Source organism: Piliocolobus tephrosceles, chromosome 16 (assembly GCF_002776525.5).
Source record: "Piliocolobus tephrosceles isolate RC106 chromosome 16, ASM277652v3, whole genome shotgun sequence".
Lineage (NCBI taxonomy): Eukaryota > Metazoa > Chordata > Mammalia > Primates > Cercopithecidae > Piliocolobus > Piliocolobus tephrosceles.
The window spans coordinates 50,270,475-50,290,242 of record NC_045449.1 but is presented as its reverse complement, the minus strand read 5'-3'; the positions used below and the strand labels follow the sequence as shown (position 1 = coordinate 50,290,242).

The window sequence follows — 19,768 nt, the reverse complement described above, 5'->3', positions numbered from 1 at the left end:
AAGGAATTGCCTGCCCCACTGGAGTTCAGGCAGAGGCAGGCCGTCTCTGGGCTCCTCACCTCAGCAGAGGCACTACAGAGCAAGGCCAGTGGCCAGCACCAAGGGACACCCCACAGCACCCTGAGGAGGCCCCGTCTTGGTGCTCCCTCCTCCTTCCAGAACTTGGTGCTGGACCAGGCTCTCAGGCCAAGGCCACGCCCGTGGGCAGACCTTGTGCCAGAGACCGTGGGGAGGTGGGTGAGAGTCGGGTATACTGGCCCCATCTGCAGGCATGGTGGGAGCCTGGAGAGGGCCAGAGCTCTGGGTTCTGGTTGCAGCTCTGCAGCTTAAAGCAGAGTAACTTTGAGTGAATCTCCGCCTGTCTCTGATTTCCCCTCTGTTCCCTCTGATCAAGAAAATGATGTAAATTTGAGATACACAGAGAGAGGGCTCAGGATGATGGAACTGGCTTAGGCAAGGAGAACAGGCAGGCAGGTTCACATCTCAGCTTCCAGTGACTGGTGTCTTGGAAAGCCCACTTGCCCTCCCTGAATCCCAGCTCCTTCACCTGAGAACGGAATAACGCCCCTCTCATCCTTGCTCACAGAACCGTACAGCACACACCAGGCTCTCTATGCATGCCTGAGTGTGCCCATGACGAGTGCGCTCCCCCAGCTCAGCTGGATGAATGGAGCTGCCAGGCCAGTCTGGGATCTGTGGACATGGGAAAGAGAACTGCTGGGAATGGATTCCCAGCCAGTCCTGTTTCTACAGGGTCGGGGACTTGAGGCCCATGGCGGAGTTAGGGGTCACACCTGGCTATAGTGGCAGGACGGGCTCCCTCCCATCAGCCTGCAGGTGGGGTGCCTGTGATTAGGAGAGGGTGGTAGAGGAGTGGAGGAGCTAGGTGTGGGGCTGTGGTGTTCTTCAGCTGGGAGTGTTGGGGGGTGCAGGGTCCCGCGTAGGGGTGCGGGAGGGTGCCAGTGTGTAGAGGTGAGTGTGAGGAGCAGGTGGCTGAAGGGGCAGGATGGGGAGGCTGAGGGGCAGGGCTGGCCCTCAGGGAAGGGCCGCTGGGGTCCTTCACGCATGTTTCTTTGTGGCTAGTGGTGTGTCATCCCCTTTTACAGATGAGAAAACTGAGGACCAAGGGGTTATAGGACCAGCCTGTGCTATGCAGCTGGTAAGGGCAGAGCAGGGACTTGGTGCTGCCTGTCTGGCTCCATGGCCGGTGCTGTTTGTACGGTGCACACACTTCTGGAGATCCCAGGGGATCAAGGCAGCCTCCAGAACTGGAATTACATCCAACAAGGGAAAGAGAGTCATAGGATTTTTAGAACCAGAAGGGACTCTGCAGTCACCCAGGCTAGCCTTGTCACCACTGAGGGGAAACAGGCCCAGAGATGGGAGGTGGGGAGCCTCAGGCCACACAGCAAGCAGAGTGAAGACACGAACTCTGCCCCTGCCCAGAGTGGGACATGTAGGATCCCCGCAACTCCTCCCCAAGACAGCCCGGGATGGCATCACTGAGGTCTCTTTCAGCCAAGGCTGTCACTGTGGGGCAGGGAGTTCTTCTGAAGGGCTGACTCACTGCCTGGGGACGCAGTTGCCACAAAGCCACCTGTGCCAAGGCCCCACTGGGCCTGAGGGCTCCAGGAACAGGAGCCTGATTCCCGGCTGCCTAGCCTGAGTCACCACCGACTTGCATTTGTGTGTTTTTCTCTCAGCCCCACACCCCCAAAGCTGGGTGGGAACTCCGAGCCGGCACACAGCAGAGTTGATCCTGGGCTGAATAATCCAGAGTGAGGAGTAGGACAGGACCGGGAGTGATGAAATCCGGAGGGGAACCCGGAGTCAGCAGTTAGGAGAGCCCCGCCTTCCCCAGGTGCATATAAAGGTCTCCGGGATTGGAGGCAGCCACAGCACGCTCTCAGCCTTCCTGAGCACCTTCCTTTCTTTCAGCCAACTGCTCGCTCGCTCACCTCCCTCCTCAGCACCATGACCACCTGCAGCCGCCAGTTCACCTCCTCCAGCTCCATGAAGGGCTCCTGCGGCATCGGGGGCGGCATCGGGGGCGGCTCCAGCCGCATCTCCTCCGTCCTGGCCGGAGGGTCCTGCCGCGCCCCCAGCACCTACGGCGGGGGCCTGTCTGTCTCCTCCTCCCGCTTCTCCTCTGGGGGAGCCTGTGGGCTGGGGGGCGGCTATGGCGGTGGCTTCAGCAGCAGCAGCAGCTTTGGTAGTGGCTTCGGGGGAGGATATGGTGGTGGCCTTGGTGCTGGCTTGGGTGGTGGCTTGGGTGGTGGCTTGGGTGGTGGCTTAGGTGGTGGTGATGGGCTTCTGGTGGGCAGTGAGAAGGTGACCATGCAGAACCTCAACGACCGCCTGGCCTCCTACCTGGACAAGGTGCGTGCTCTGGAGGAGGCCAACGCCGACCTGGAGGTGAAGATCCGCGACTGGTACCAGAGGCAGCGGCCCGCTGAGATCAAAGACTACAGTCCCTACTTCAAGACCATCGAGGACCTGAGGAACAAGGTGGGTGACTTTGGTGTATGGAGCAGAGAGAGAGGCTGGCACTACAGTGGCCCTTGGGATACCTCTTTTTAGCAATTACAGTTTACAAACAGGGAGACTGGGCACCTTTGGAGAGTGGCCAGGATCACCCAGGGAAGTGGTGGCAGAGGGTCCCTTTTCAGCATCTCTGTGCCTGGGCTGGGGCTGGAACCCTGAATCTCTTATTTCCTGCAAGGGTTCAGCTGCAAGTTCAGCTTCCCTGCCTTGGGCCCAGGAAGGGGGCGATTGGGATGGAGTGCATCCCTACATACCCTGAGCTGGTGGAGAAGGCCTTCCAGTCCTGCCAGCCAGGAGACTCACAGATTTGGGGAGGTTCCTTTTGCCCCTTTCTGCCTTTCATGTTCAAGTAGTAAGGTCCTTGGCTGACCAGGGCTCTTGTCCTCCATCCCCACTCCAGATCATTGCAGCCACCATTGAGAATGCGCAGCCCATTTTGCAGATTGACAATGCCAGGCTGGCAGCCGATGACTTCAGGACAAAGTGAGCAGCCAGCATGGTGGGCTGGGGGCAGAGGGCAAGGGACAAACAGTGGGGCTCTGTCGCTGTAGGGCAGGGAGTTCTGTCCACCCAGCAGGGCCAGCAGACCCCGAGCCTCAGAATCCTCAGGGCTGCAGCTGAGGACCTGACCTCTGTTCTGCCAGGTACGAGCATGAACTGGCCCTGCGGCAGACCGTGGAGGCCGATGTCAATGGCCTGCGCCGGGTGTTGGACGAGCTGACCCTGGCCAGGACTGACCTGGAGATGCAGATCGAAGGCCTGAAGGAAGAGCTGGCCTACCTGAAGAAGAACCATGAGGAGGTGCGGTTGCTGCTGGCTTCCGGGGTGGGAGGCTGGTTTGGTGGGGTTGCCAGATGCACCCAGGGCCAGGAGAGGAGTCTGCTGAGCTGACTGCCTCCCGCCATCCCTTCCCAGGAGATGCTTGCTCTGCGAGGTCAGACCGGTGGAGATGTGAACGTGGAGATGGATGCCGCACCTGGCGTGGACCTGAGCCGCATCCTGAATGAGATGCGCGACCAGTACGAGCAGATGGCAGAGAAAAACCGCAGAGATGCTGAGGCCTGGTTCCTGAGCAAGGTGGGGCTCGGGCCCTCAGTGAGCCTGCAGCACTTCCCAGCCGGGGGCTTTGGGAGAGCCTCACCTTTCGTTCTGTTTTCCTGTCTCAGACTGAGGAGCTAAACAAAGAAGTGGCCTCCAACAGCGAACTGGTACAGAGCAGCCGCAGTGAGGTGACGGAGCTCCGGAGGGTGTTCCAGGGCCTGGAGATTGAGCTGCAGTCCCAGCTCAGCATGGTATGAAGGACCCAGTACAGCAGCAGCCCCCAAGCCACCAGTAATGGCCACCACCCCCTCAACAAGCCACAATCTAGTTCCACCTTTCTTTTCTCAGGATGGGACCAGAGGACTCATGGGACACTTTATATAGACAGAGAAACTAAGCCCTAGAATAGTGGGCTAGCTTTTCTCCATATTGTCTGGCCCGTCAGTACCCCAACTGGGATCCAAATCCAGGCACCTCTCAAAAAGCATGCCCAGAGACCTGGAGGGACAGGAGTGACCACCTCCATCGACTCTTTCTCTCTCTCGCTTGCAGAAAGCATCCCTGGAGAACAGCCTGGAGGAGACCAAAGGCCGCTACTGCATGCAGCTGTCCCAGATCCAGGGACTGATCGGCAGCGTGGAGGAGCAGCTGGCCCAGCTACGTTGTGAGATGGAGCAGCAGAGCCAGGAGTACCAGATCCTGCTGGACGTGAAGACGCGGCTGGAGCAGGAGATCGCCACCTACCGCCGCCTGCTGGAGGGCGAGGATGCCCAGTGAGTCCCAGGTCCCCCAGTTCTGCCTCCCAGACCCTTTAGCTCCCCTGTTGCTCTCAGCACAACTGACTGCCCTGCCTTTTCTCTCCCACAGCCTTTCCTCCCAGCACACATCTGGCCAATCCTATTCTTCCCGCGAGGGTAAGGCTTCTGAGGCTCCCACGCACTGCAGCCCCTCTGCCTGTTTCCATGGAGTGGGGGCCGGGCCCTTCTCCTCAGAGCTCCCAGCCCTCCCTTCTCCCTGCCCTGGAGTCTGCTTAGCTCTCAGACTCCTTCTCACCTCCTCTTCTCTCTCCCACAGTCTTCACCTCCTCCTCGTCTTCTTCAAGCCGTCAGACCCGGCCCATCCTCAAGGAGCAGGGCTCATCCAGCTTCAGCCAGAGCCAGAGCTCCTCGAACTGAGCTGCCTCTACCACAGCCTCCTGCCCACCAGCTGGCCTCACCTCCTGAAGGCCCGGGTCAGGACCCTGCTCTCATGGCGCCGTTCCCAGCTGTCTCCCCTGCTCCTCCGCTGGTGGTGGGCTAATAAAGCTGACTTTCTGGTTGATGCAAACCTGTGTGATCTCTGTTCTTGAACTGATGGGAGGGGAGTTGCAGGTGCTTTCAAGAAACCTTCTGGAGCCTCACAGCCTGAGAGATGTGGGAAATGGGACAAATCTCAGAAGATCTTGAAGGGTCTTCCTGGAAGACCTCCATGCTCTGTGGAATTGGGAGGTGGGACACAGGATGGGGGAGTGTGGGAGTGTCCACACGTGTTGACTGACACCATGGAGGCATTCTACAGAGGTTATTTTATGATATCGTCCTTGCAACCCTGTGAGGTGGGTGTGGTCAGGCCCATTTTGGAACTGACAACCCTCAGAATTCAGAGAGTTTCAGCAACTTGCATAAAATCATGCAGATCACAGCTGGAGCTCAAGCTCAGTCCTGTCTGTCTGCAAAGTCCACGCCTTTCTTTTAACACTACTCTATCTTTTTAGGTATTTCAACCCAAAGACTCCCATGCTTGAATCTTAACTCTACCCGGGGCACCCCCACACCTGCACACAGTTTTTACATTGGAGGGTGGAAGGGAGTGCTTTCTGCCTTGAGAATGGTGTCCTTGTCAGACCTGAAATCCTCCTTCTCCCAACCTGCTTCTCCTCACACCCCATCAACTCCTCCTTCCTCATTCCCTTCAGCTGGTGAATTGCGTGCTGATGAGCACCCTAGGAAACACCTGCTGCCCCATGGCCGTTGCCATGTTCAGATCTTCTTCCTCTCTCCCTAGACCTGGGCACAGCCTAACTGGGTCCCCTTGAGAGTCAATCTCATCCACATTCAATTTCTGCTGAATGATTTCCACCAGAATATGGTCAAGATCAAGAACAAGGGTGAGATCAGGACTCCTCTGCTTAACAGCCCATAATGGATCCCATTTCCCTCCAGCACTCAGCCTTCTAAATCCAGCTTGGTGTCCTCCTACCCCTCCCAGCTCTAAACCCCTGAGTCACCCTACCTGACTGAGATATGGCCCATACCTCTCAGTTGCCGTTCCTTCTTCCTGGATGTCTTCCATATTTTAAATACTTAAATTAAAAAAAGTTATGTATGCACAACATCATAAGACTTTTTTTTTTTTTTTTTGAGACAGAGTCTCTCTCTGTCGCCCAGGTGGAAGTGCAGTGGCGCCATCTCAGCTCACTGCAAGCTCTACCTCCCAGGTTCACGCCATTCTCCTGCCTCAGCCTCCTGAGTAGCTAGTTGGGACTACAGGCGCCCGCCACCATGCCCGGCTAATTTTTTGTTTTTATTTTTATTTTTAGTAGAAACGGAGTTTCACCATGTTAGCCAGGATGGTTTCAATCTCCTGACTTAGTGTTCTGCCTGTCTCGGCCTCCCAAAGTGCTGGGATTACAGATGTGAGCCACCGCGCCCAGCCAAGGCTTTTTTAAAAATTATATTTTAAGTTCTAGGGTACATGTGCACAACGTGCAGGTTTGTTACATAGGTATACATGTGCCATGTTGGTTTGCTGCACCCATCAACTTGTCATTTACATTAGGTATTTCTCCTAATGCTATCCCTCCCCCAGTCCCCACCCCGCAACAGGCCCCAGTGTGTGATATTCCCCACCCTGTGCCCATGTGTTCTCATTGTTCAATTCCCACCTATGAGTGAGAACATGTGGTGTGTGGTTTTCTGTCCTTGTGACAGTTTGCTTAGAATGATGGTTTCCAGCTTCATCCATGTCCCCGCAAAGGACATGAACTTATCCTTTTTTATGGCTGCATAGTATTCCATGGTGTATATGTGCCACATTTTCTTAATCCAGTCTATCATGGATGGATATTTGGGTTGGTTTCAAGTCTTTGCTATTGTGATTTTTTTTTTTTTTTTTTTTTAATGAAAAAGCCATCCCCAGGCTGGATACCACAGCTCTGTTCCTGCCTCCCCCTTTCGGCTTCAGCTGTTTCTTTTGGGATTTGTCTCCTTACTTCTAAATAACAACAGGCTTTACCCTGTTATTGTTTGATTTTTCTGCTTTAGTTTTTATTTGCTTGACTTCTGGCTGTGAAGGATGAGGATGTAGATGTGTTAGACAGCATTGCCCTCCCCACTTCTTTTTTTAAATCCCTTCTTCCCACCTTCTCAATATATTCATATTTTTGTTAGATAAATGTTTACATTATTATGACTATTTAAATGTTATTCATAGTCATACCATATATTATACTATATTACATTTTATGTTATATTAAATTTCCTTGGAATAAATATCTCTTTTTCAATTTGCCTAAGCTTTCTTTTTTTTTTTTTTTGAGATGGAGTCTTGCCCTGTCGCCCAGGCTGGAGTGCAGTGTCGCGATCTCGGCTCACTGCCAGCTCCGCCTCCTGTGTTTACGCCATTCTCCTGCCTCAGCCTCCCGAGTAGCTGGGACTACAGGCACCCGCCACCACACCCGGCTAATTTTTTGTATTTTTAGTAGAGACGGGGTTTCACTGTGGTCTCGATCTCCTGACCTTGTGATCCGCCCACCTTGGCCTCCCAAAGTGCTCAGATTACAGGCGTGAGCCACCATGCCCGGTAATTTGCCTAAGCTTTCTATGTATTGATCATTAATTTGTTTCCTGATTCACCGCTGGAAGTATAAATCTCCCCAATATTTTAGAACCCTGGGTGTTCCATCAATTTCATCTTCATGAAGATGTGTCTCCTAGAGTTTTCTGTCCTGCTCTTGTCTGTTTTGGGTGCTGTCTGGGTCTCCTGCCCAGCTGTGATCCTGGAATCTCTCTTCACTGTCATCCTGAAATTCCTTCTTTTTCCTGTGTTGCATTCATTGTTTTGTGGATCCAATGTCTTCCCCCTTCCTGTTTTTATTTTTCTCTTTGTTTTAGTGAAGCACATCCTCAAGTTTCCTGGGAAGGGAGTTATCGGGGTTAAATTTTTTGAGACCATTTGTGTCAAAAAGATCTTTAGTTTACCCTCACTCTTGACTGACAGTTTGGCTGGGTATGGAATTCTAGCTTGGAAATCATTTGCCCTCAGCATTGAAGGTACAGTTTCACTGTTTCTTGGCTTCTGGTGTTGCTTTTGAGAAGTCTTATGCCATATTGATTCTAGATCATTTCTTATTATCCTATTCCCACTCTCCTCCCTAGAAGCTTTTCAGTTCTTCTCTTTCTCTCCAGCAGGCTGAAATACCATGTGTTCAACTGATGCAGCTGTGACTTCATCCACTGGCTGGACAAGCAGAAACTTCCAATGTGGGAGCTCATCTTGTTCAATTCTGGCCAATTTTCATGTTTCATGATTTCCTCCCTCCATTTTCTCTCTTTCTGGAATGGCTCTTTTTCCTATGTATCCTGTTTTATTTTCCATCTCGTCTTTTGTTGTTGTTGTTGTTGTTGCCGTTTTCTGAGAAATTTCTTTAACTTTGACCTCTAACTCCATTATTCAGAGTTTTAAAAAGTCTGCTGTATTTGGCTGGGCACAGCAACTCATGCCTGTAATCCCAGCACTTTGGGAGGCCAAGGTGGGTGGATTGCTTGAGTCCAGGAGTTCGAGACCAGCCTGGGCAACATGGTGAAACACTTTCTCTACAAAATATATAAAAATTAGCTGGATGTGGTGGCCTGTGCCTGTAGTTCCAGCTGGTAGGGAGGCTGAGGTGGGAGGATCACTTGAGCCTGGGAAGTCGAGGCTGCAGTGAGCTGAGATCACAACATTGCATTCTAGCCTGGGCAACAGAGTGAGATCTTGTCTTAAAAACAACAGCAATCTTTTATATTTTTTCATATCTCATAGCTCTCCACATTTTTTCAACAGTATCTTGTTCTTGTTTCAAGATGCAATCGTTTCTATGATCTCTTTGAGCCTATTAGTCCTGGCTCCAGCAATGCTTCTATTTCTGTCATCAGCTCAGTTTCCTCAGTTCCTTTCTTCTTGTTTCTCTTGCCTCCATCTTTCAAGCCAAAGGCCTTTCTCAGATGTCTAGTAGTCCTTGGTCGTCATTCATATTTAAGAGTAAGTCACTGAGAAACTGACTGGAATATGTGTATATGTGTGCGGATAGCCTGGGAGCTTGCCACTGGTAGGTCTCAGTATAGAGTAACTGTTTCATTGGGGGACAGTTATCTGTAGGACTTTTCTTGGGTAGGATCTTCCTCAGAAGGAATATCTCTAATTTCCTGTCTGGACTGTAAAAGCTACCAGCTTTCTGGAAGCTGAGTGTGGAAAGGGGGCAGAGAAGGTCAGTCTCAGATACTCTGCTACTAATTGATTTCAGTTTATTGGCCCTGCTTGGTGTCTCAGGATTCAGAGTCCCTCCGGGGAAATTCTTCAGTATAAACATCTAGTTTCTCCTGGAGTAATCGTGTAGTGGTTGGGATCAGACCAGGAGGGGAGAGAGGAGCTATAGGGGCTTCTCTGCTTTTTTTTTTCTTGTTTTTTTTTTTTGAGATGGAGTCTCGCTCTGTTGCCCGGGCTGGAGTGCAGTGGCACCATCTCGGCTCACTGCAAGCTCCGCCTCCCAGGTTCACGCCATTCTCCGGCCTCAGTCACCTGAGTAGCTGGGACTACAGGCGCCCGCCATCACGCCCAGCTAATTTTTTGTAGTTTTAGTAGAGGTGGAGTTTCACCATGTTAGCCAGGGCAGTCTCGATCTCCTGACCTCGTGATCTGCCCACCTCGGTCTCCCAAAGTGCTGGGATTACAGGCATGAGCCACCGCACCTGGCCACTTCTCTGCTTTTTTTTTTTTTACATATCTCTAGCTCACCCTCCCATTTCTAGTTCACTTGTTCCTCACTGTTGGAGGTACCTGGTGCCCCCATTCCAGAGACTTTCCAAAGTTCTTAAAAATTCAGAGTTAAAAAGTTCCAGAGTATAAATATGCTTTGCCTCTTGGCTTCTCTCTGGGCAAGTGCTGGGCTTTCTGTCTTTGTTTTCCAGATTCCAAAATTTGATTGCTATAATCTGCTCTCCTGATCTCTTTGACCCCATGGATTTTATCCATTTACAGTAATTTTAGTAGTGTTTAGGAGATGAACATAAACTGCATGCTTAAACTGAGTTTAATCTGAAGTCTCTGCTTCACAAAACAAAACCATATTCATCTTTCAAGGTTGCTGAGCCCGATTCATTACTCTATAATACACAATTCATTGTTGGCATTGTTGGTTGTTCAGCAAATGTGTCTCCCTTTTTCTGGTCACCCTGTCTCCCAAGCCCTAGGGTGAGCCTATGACTCAGAGGAACCCCAAATCCCGATACCAAAGGTAACCACTGATAGTATTTTTACAAGTTTCTTTCTCTCTCTTTCTATATATAGTCATGCACCATATAACAACATGTTGTTTTTCAGTGATGGATGGTAAATATATACAAGCGTGGTCCCATAAGATTATAATACTGTATTTTTACTGTACTTTTTCTGTATTTAGATAGGTTTAGATACACAAATACTAACCACTGAGTTACAATTGCCTATAGTATTCAGCACAGGAACCTGCTGTTCACATTTATAGCCTAGGAACAATAGGCTATATCATCTAGCCTTGGCGTGAAGTAGGTTATGCCATGTAGGTCTATGTAAGTCCACTGTATGGTGTTCACACAATGACAAAATTATTTAATAATGCATTTCTCAGAATGTATTCCTGTTAAGTAATCTGTGACTGTGTATACATATATACACATTTATATATATATATGTATAAATAAAACACATTTATGCATATATATTTATGTACTTATACATATATAAGTATAAATGAAGTAAACATATCTTACCAGCTATAATTACAACAACAATTACACTAAATGTCTACACCATTTTGCATTCTCTCTTTTTTTTTTTGAGACAGTCTCATTCTGTCACCCAGGCTGGAGTGCAGTGTCACGATCTCAGCTCACTGCAACCTCTGCTGCCCGAGTTCAAGCAATTCCCATGCCTCAGCTCCCACGAATATTTTTGATTATTTCCTTAGGCTAGATTCCTAGATGTATACTAGATGAGAAGATACAGATGTTTTAAGGTTCTTGATTTGTATGGCCAAATTGATTTAAAGAGAAGTTGCGCCAATCTGCATATCTTGCCAGTAGGTGCCTATTTCAAAACATGCTCATCAACTTTGAGTATTATCTTTGAAAACCTCTTTGGTAAATGGATTCATCTGATTATTTTAAAGATGGTGTTGTGGAAGGGCCCTTACACAGAGACATAGTCCTGGCCTGGGCTACTAAACAACTCCTGGGCTGGCGCACACATTCATGAGTTGTTCATTAAAGATGTCAGAACAGAGGATGTAGAATACCCTCCAACTGGGCATGGGGTGCTATTTTATTTTATTTTACCTTTTTATTTATTTATTTATTTTTTGAGACAGAGTCTCACTCACCGAGGCTGGAATGCAGTGGTACGATCTCGGCTCACTGCCACCTCTGCCTCCTAGGTTCAAGTGATTCTCATGCCTCAGCCTCCCGAGTAGCTGGGACTACAGGTGTGTGCCACCACAGTCAACTAATTTTTTTAAATGTTTTTTTTAATTTTTTTTTTTTTTTGAGACGGAATCTCGCTCTGTTGCCCAGGCTGGAGTGCAGTGGCCGGATCTCAGCTCACTGCAAGCTCCGCCTCCCGGGTTTACGCCATTCTCCTGCCTCAGCCTCCCGAGTAGCTGGGACTACAGGCGCCTGCCACCTCGCCCGGCTAATTTTTTGTATTTTTTAGGAGAGACGGGGTTTCACCGGGTTAGCCAGGATGGTCTCGATCTCCTGACCTCGTGATCCGCCCGTCTCGGCCTTCCAAAGTGCTGGGATTACAGGCTTGAGCCACCGCGCCCGGCCTAATTTTTTTTTTTATTTTTAGTAGAGACAGAGTTTCACCATGTTGGACAGGCTGGTCTCAAATTCCTGGCCTCAAACTCCTGGCCTCAAGTGATCTGCCTGCCTTGGCCTCCCAGAGTGCTGGGATTACAGGTGTAAGCCACTGCGTCTAGCCTGGGCATGGGTGCTATTTTAAAGAAGTTGTACCTGTGCCTTCAGAGTGCCTAACCCCCAGGAGCAGATACTTGGAGAGCTCAACATGAAAGGCCTCTCTCTGACAGATGCAGAAATTCAGGTTTACAGTAGTTAAAGGAAAAAAAAAAAAACTTTCTTGGGGCCTCACAGTCACTTAGCAAAACTCCAGGAGAGCACGAATCATGTATCTCTTGTTTATACTGTTATCTTGTAGAAACAAATCATGAGCCCCTTTTAAACAGAAGGACAATATTGTTTGGAAAGATGAGTTTTTCCCTTCAATAAGGGAACCAGAATTTCCATCTGGAAATGGCTTGCTGCCTGGATTTCTCAGACTAAGATTCAAGTCCCAAATCAGACTGCCTTTTGCTCTTGCCTGGTCTTTCCCACTTTCTGAGATCCTGGCACCTGAGCTGAGAAGGTTGAGTACTCCCAATGTTTCTTGAAACTTGTCTAATTTGAACGCACCTTCAGGTTCCTTATACTTGACTTACTGTCAAAGTTTGGGAAATATTGTTTTAGATAATTGCATGAGGTGCAAAAACAATGACTAGAGTGACAATTAATGGCAGCCCATAAAGGGCATCTGCTGATGTAAATGAATGAGTGGTATGCTTGTAAAGCTCTGCTTTCTTTGGGTCCATTGTTTCTGAGAGCTGTAACAAGCTCAGTGTCCCTCCTAGTGTATGAGATAAGCAATTTCTTATGCTTGTCTTCTCACTGCTGTAGCTTGTTGTTTAAGACCTTCTGTCTGCTCCCCGAAGCATAAACAGTAATGAAACTTTTGTTTTGCTAGTCACTAACAGCTTCTAGATGGTACCCAGCCCGCAAGGGACACTCAGTAAAGACGTGTGGAGTCAGGCTGTGGAGGTTTGGTTTAGAAGTCTCTGCTCTTTCAGGGCTCCACAGAACTTTCTCAGAAGAGAATTTCTTGAGGGCAGGCTTCTCCGGGTTCCATGTGCCTCTCATTGTGTTGGTGCAGGGCGGTCTCCATGGGTAGGTATTGACAAGCTGGCATGGACGTGAAAGCAAATATCTTCTTGAGCTCTGGAGGGATGGCACCCCAGCTACAGAACTGAGGCACAAGGCAGTGGAGCTCCTTAGCTGGCCCTTCCTCTGATGTGCTGTCCGCATCCTGGAATCCCCAACAGTCCAAGACCCCCGAAGGGCTTTGAGCCGATCAGGGGGTGTTAAAACAATAGTGGCAGCTATTCAGGAGACACCATTTCTGACTTTACCCCTTGTTAACACACTGTTAATTGCAAGGGTCCCTCCTTCTCCTACCACGATAGGGTTGTTACACATAAAACACATGAGTTGGCTGCTGGGTGTGGTGGCTCATGCCTGTAATCCCAGCACTTTGGGAGGCTGAGGAGGGAGGATCACCTGAGGTCAGGAGTTTGAGAGCAGTCTGGCCAACATGGTGAAACCCCATCTCTCTTTTTTTTTTCAGAGTCCACGAGGCATTTTATTTGTAAATGTATGTATTACATCCCTAGAAAAAGAATCCCAGGATTTTCCCTCCTGTGTGTTTTCGTCTTGCTTCTTCATGGTCCATGATGCCAGCTGAGGTTGTCAGTACAATGAAACCAAACTGGCGGGATGGAAGCAGGTTATTCTGCCATTTTTCTAGATCTTTGAGTTGCACGTCAAATCCGGGGCTGATCACTCCACACTTGTTTAGCCTGCCTGTAAGGTTCACAACAATTTTCCCAGCTCTATGATCATCAATGATTTCAAATTCGCCAATGTAACCATGCTTCATCATCACAGTGAGAAACCGGACGATGACTTTGGAGCACAGCCTAATAAGCACCTGGCGTTTGCCTCTCTTTTCAGCATTGTTAATGCTCTTGAGAGCATCAATCAGGACATTCATGCGCGCCATTGTGGCGGCGCGGAAAGATGGCGGAAAGGGCGTGAAACCCCATCTCTACCAAAAAATACACAAATTAGCTAGGTGTGATGGCGCGTGCCTGTAGCCCTGCTACTTGGGTGGCTGAGGTGGGAGAATCGCTTGAATCCAGGAGGTGGAGGTTGCAGTTAGCCGAGAGTGCACCACCGCACTCCAGCCTGGGTGACAGAGTGAGACCCTGTCTCAAACAACAAAACAACAACAACAACAACAACAACAACAACAACAACAACAAAAATCTCATATGTCTCTAGCTTTTATCTACCACATGAATAGTGTGATGAAATAAAAGGAAATAAAGAAAATGAAAACATTCATCCATTGTTCTGTCACCAGAGCTTTTATTCTCCCAGGTTCTTTTCTGGCTTTGTTATATGTGATTATACAGCAAAGATGATTTTCGGATTATTTAAGGGGCTTCATTTAATGTTAAATTAATAGAAAGACCAGTATAAAAAGGCATATGTGCAAAGATATTTGCTGCTGTTTATTTGTAGTGACAGAAGATGGAAAACACATTTTTAAAAATTAATAGTGGACAGGTGGAATAAATAATGGTCCACTCCTACCCTGGAGTATGAAGCAGCCATTATAGTCAATAAATTGGAGCTATTTATTGGATGGCAAGGAGGGATTCCTTCAGAGATTGGCGAGAGAGAAATGTGGAATTCAGAAACATACATGTAGGATATTGGTTTCACTTGTGTGAAATAAACAGCCAATCCTTCATCTCTCATTTATGTAAATGCATGTACATGTGTCTGTGAGATTATATAAGCACCAACAATATGAAAAGATACATACGGAGTTATTAACATAGATTACCGTGGGGTGGGGCTGAAGCCTGATGTGGGTGGCAGTGGTTGAGGGGAAAAGAGGAGCCAAGAAAAACACGAAAGGAACAAAAAGAATGCACATATTTTAATACATATGCATAAAATTGTGTGTGTGTGTATATGAATAAAGAAACTAAACAACAATTTAAGAACCAAAGAATCAATTAATTGGTTGAATACCACATCGACTTCCTAATTAGGAAGAGATTGCATGCACTAATATTCTGGCCTGTCAATTTTATGTGATCATAAAATAGATTTTAAATTTACTTTATGCTTAGATAATAATATAACTATATAAATTAAAACTGACAACCAAAAGAAAACATTTTAAAAAGAGGTTAGATCACAGTCCTTTGCAGCGGGTTGTGTCAAATAGCTCGGGGGAGGGCAGAAGTTAATCTGAGGCTGAACTTCCAGCGTGTACTTGGAGGGATCCTCCACCCGCCCCTGGTCTCTGTGACTTTCAGTTTCTTTGTCCGTACATTTAGGGTATCAGTATTTACCTGAAGGAGTTTGAGGAATAAAGGAAATAAAGGGTGGATAAAACACACAGTATGTACCCAAAAAACATTTTTTGTTCCTTCCCTCTCTTGTTCGACAATTTTTAATGTTGCCCAACCTGGTATTGCCTGATTCGATTCTGGCAGCAAGGCTGCAGACAGGCAGCTGTGTTCTGCTTCCTAAAGCTGACCTGGAGAAAACGCCTCCTCCCTTCCTGCTCCCTGCAAGGCCTCCTCGCTATCTCCACGCACCTGACTCATCCCATTTTACAGGTGAGGAAATTGAGGCTCAGGGAGTCTGAGCGACTTACTCAAGGATGCATGACTAGTAGGTGGGGTGTCCGAATGCCCCGCACCCGCAACCCTGTGCCGCCTCTGCATAGATCTTCCCTGGTGAGCAGATCCCTGGTCTCATTTGACTTGATCAGGCTTGCAGAGAAGGTGGGTGCCAGCAGTAGGTCAGTGAATTCAGTCCAAGTCCACTTACAGGCTGCTCTGGGCCAGGCATTGTGCTGGGAAGGTGGGGGCAGGGTGGGGATACAGTGATAAGTCAGGAGCCACCTTGGCCTTAAATAAGATACTTACTTATAGCACCTACACAGGCAATGGTGCTTTTTGTCCTCCTTCTCCTAGAGGTGCCTTTGGTGTGTGAGGGGATGGGCAGCGCCCCTGCTGGCTGAGCTCTTTCTCAATAGCTGGGCCTTGGCTGATGCTTCTTCTCTCCCTCCTCCTCTTCTATGTAAGGGAGTGGGGACTGGGCTGTGAACCGACAGAGGCTTAAACAGTGACTGGTGTTTGCCCTATCTGCCCACATGGCCACAAGAATTGCAGCCTTAGTGAGTTCTCTACAGTGAGAATAACCACCCCCCACCCACCCCCAGGAGCAGATCTGCCTGGGCTTGAACCCAGTCCCATTTCCTCCCTGCCTTAGTGTTGTTCTGAGGATTAGAAGACATGATGAAGTTAAGATCTGGCCCCTGGTAAGTCTTCAATACAAGTTAACCTTTGGTGGAATGAGACTGTAAGAGGGTATGTTTTACCCCTAAGCTAGCTCAAGGGGATGACTGTTAAACTGGTTCTGTTCTGTTCTACAGAACAAGAGACTTGACTCAGGGGTTTCATTGTCATACTTACCTTCTCTACCACCACCAGCACCACCATCACCACCCTCATCATCACCACTCCCACCATCATGACCACCACCACCATCACCACCATAATCATCACTATCATTACCACCAGCACCACCACCAATACCCCCCCACCATCACCACCATCATTACCCCCATCACCACCACAACCACCACTACCAACATCCCCACCATCACCATCAGCACCCCCACAACCACTACCATCACCACCATAATTATCACTATCATTACCACCACCACCACCAATACCCCCCACCACCATCACCACCATCATTACCCCCATCACCACCACCACCACCAACATCCCCACCATCACCATCACCACCCCCACAACCACTACCATCACCACCATCACCACCACCATTACCATTACCACCATCACTACCATCACCACCACCATTACCACTACCATCACCACCATAATCACTGCCATCATTACCATCATCACCACCACCCCTACCACCACTACCACCACCACCATCACCACCATTACCACTACCACCATCCCTACCATCACTACCACAATCACCACCACCACCACCAATGCCATAATTACCACCATCACCACTGCCACCACCACCACCACCACCATCATCATCATTCCCACTGCCACCATCCCTACCATCACCACCACAATCACCACCACCACCACCAATGCCATAATTACCATAATTACCACCATCATCACCGCCACCACCACCAGCATCACCACCATTCCTACTGCCACCATCCCTACCATCACCACCACAATCACCACTAAACCAATACCCCCACCACCATCACCCCCACCATTACCACCCCCACCAACACCCCCACCACCGAAATCATCACCCCCACCACCACCCTCACCATCCTTGCCACCATTAACGCTACCACCATCACCACCCCCACCCACCACCACCATCATTACCACCATTATCACTGCCACCATCCCTACCATGACCACCACAATCACCACCATCATTACCACCATCACCACCTCCATTACCACCATCACCACCACTACCTCCAGTACCTCCAACACCCCCAGCACCATCACTTCCTTTCCCCCAATCACTCCTCTAGTTCTTTGAAGGGGGTGTTGTCCATATGGGTTAAGTTAGACGGGAGCAAACAAAGTCTTGGGACACACAGACATCACTCAAGCTGGGACAGTCAAAGGACAGATGCACACTGAGTGCTGCAGTAGAAGAGTCCTCGCTAGATGCTGACAGAGACAACAACCAACAGAACACTGATGAGATAATTGAGATAATGAGGTAGCACAGACTTGGATCCCCCCATGGGGCTCCCTGGGAGGCAGACAGTGCCTGGTCTGCCTTGTGAAGGCTGGACAGCCTCTGAGTGCTGCCTCTGCTCCTGTCACTTAGGCTGTCTCCCTGACCGTGGGGGCCCACCAACTCTTCTTTCCCTTCCCTCACCAATATTCTCCCCCAATCTGGTTTTTCCTCTTTCACTTTGTTTTATCCAGAAGCAGAGTTGCTTTGCTTTCCCTTTGTCCCTCCTAGTCTCTTGCTTATGGCCTAAACCTTGAGGCTCATTGGCACACTGGAGCTGGCTCATGCTGACTCTTGAGAGCCAGATATTAAAATTTCAGGAATTTTGCAAGGTGATTGTTAAATATGGCTCTCATCAACGATTAAATTATATGAACTTAAAATTAAGTGAATTATATTGAGAACAAAGGTAATGCATACTGAAAACTCATTCCTTTCAAATTATTTTACTACATTGTACTAATATGTGTGCTCTTGATATTACTTATGACCATTTTATCCATATGGGGGACATGGTATAAGGCAGTGAGCTACTGTACGTCTCTTCCCAACCCTGTGTTAAGTGACTCCCTGTCGGTTGCTTGAAATTGGCCACAGTGGGGGTATTTACAACACGAAAAAAAAAAAAAACATTATAAATTGGGGCTTGATTTATTGTTTTATTTATTATTATTATTATTTTTTGAAGATGGGATCTCACTGTACCACCCAGGCTGGAGTGCAGTGCTGCGGTCATGGCTCACCGCAGCTTTGACTTGCTGGGGCTCAAGCAATCCTCCCACCTCAGTCTTCCGAGCTGCTGGGACTACTGGTGCATGCCACCATGCCTGGCTAATTATTTAATTTAATTTTTTTTTTTTTGTAGAGATGGCATTTTGTTATGTTGCCCAGGCTTGTCTTGAACTCCTGGGCTCAAGTGATCCTCCTGCCTCAGCCTCCCAAAGCCCTGGAATTACAGGTGTGAGCCACCATGCCCAGTCTCTTTTAGAAGCTAATTCAAGCTGAGTTTCTGTTGCTTGCAACCAAAATGTGCCCATCAATGTATCCTGTTACCTAATTCTTGATTTATTTTTATTCTATCCTTGCTGGATATTTTTAGTTTTATTATAAATGTGTCTTTTATCGCAAGCCATCCATGCCCTCTTTTGGAACTGGGAGACAGAAATGGTCATTTTTTTGCAGATATTGCACTGATAGCCAGGATGGCCTCATTGGAACCTGAGAGGCTGGTTCCCCATTCCACAGAATGTGGGCCCTGCTGGAAGCTCCCAGGCCTTCTCCCCTCACACCTAAACCATTCACTGACTCTTCCTCATCAGTTTCCAGGCCTGCCCTGTTCCCACAGCCTCCACCCTGACCAGGACCTTGCAGATTCATCAGCCCATCACCTGGCTGGCTGACCTCAGCAGTTCCTGGCTCCTGCAACAGGAGCTCCAGTAACATCCCGGACTCTTCGTTGTTCTCTGCCTCAAGGTCTTTGGCTGAACTTTGACACCTGTTCTCCATTTGTACCCCACACCCGCTTTGGTCCAACTCCAGGGCTTAATTTAAGTGAACTTTTAATAAACGTTTCCTCTGTGCCAAGCACCATGCTGGCCACCTGCCCTGACTTACCCACTCCTCTCAATAATCCTGCCAGGCTGAACTGGTGCTACTCCCATTTGAGAGAAAACCAAAGCTTGGACGGCTGCAATGGCCTGTCCAAGGTCACATGGCTCGTCAGTGATGGAGCCAAGACCTGAAAGCTGGTCTTTCTGATGGGGGAGGCCCTGCTTCTTCCTTGATCCCATGCGGTATCACATCTGGGGGAGGGAGGTGGGGTGCAAGATGCTGAATCTGTTCCCACACGTCTGACTGTGGGAAATGACTCTTTCTACCCACGAGGCTAGAACTACCCGGCGACCCGTTCCCTTCTTCTTTCCCTTTCCCTCTGTCCTGCCGGCCAGAGCTCAGGACTCCTGACACAGACATTCCACCTCCCAGGTGCTGACTCTCCCCGCGACTCACCGCTGTGTGCTGGAATTCCCACAGCCACGCCCTCTCCCCACTCCACCCTCCAGGGTTCTTCCTTCTTTCAAAACCTGAGTCAAAGCGCACCCTTTCCAAGAAAACTTCTGTGTGCTAATCCACTCCACCTTGTGGCTCCTGTGCTCCCAGCTCCCCTCAGCCTATGGCACAGAGAAAACTCTGGGCTCTGCAACCCTCCTCCATCAGACTGGACAGCCCAC

At 49.0% G+C, this 19,768-nt stretch overlaps 1 protein-coding gene and 1 pseudogene across 3 annotated transcripts; one reads left to right on the top strand and one right to left on the bottom strand.

Annotated features, from left to right (window-relative positions):
• The first annotated feature begins 1,901 nt into the window (after window positions 1–1,901).
• Window positions 1,902–4,911, top strand: KRT16 (keratin 16). 2 transcript variants are annotated; one of them, XM_026448694.1, is made up of 9 exons: window positions 1,975–2,212; window positions 2,297–2,508; window positions 2,945–3,027; window positions 3,189–3,345; window positions 3,460–3,621; window positions 3,711–3,836; window positions 4,138–4,358; window positions 4,453–4,499; window positions 4,660–4,911. In XM_026448694.1, the coding sequence occupies exons 1-9, from the start codon at window positions 1,975–1,977 to the stop codon at window positions 4,758–4,760; spliced, it is 1,347 nt and encodes a 448-aa protein (XP_026304479.1). In that variant the 3' UTR covers window positions 4,761–4,911. The 2 variants fall into 2 exon arrangements, with proteins under 2 accessions (XP_023059895.2, XP_026304479.1); XM_023204127.3 differs by having other exon boundaries at window positions 1,902–2,508.
• Window positions 4,912–13,308: 8,397 nt separating this feature from the next.
• On the bottom strand, window positions 13,309–13,770 carry LOC111537399 (annotated as a pseudogene). The gene has a single exon (XR_002729977.3). The product of XR_002729977.3 is annotated as a 40S ribosomal protein S15a pseudogene (transcript).
• Window positions 13,771–19,768: the final 5,998 nt, after the last annotated feature.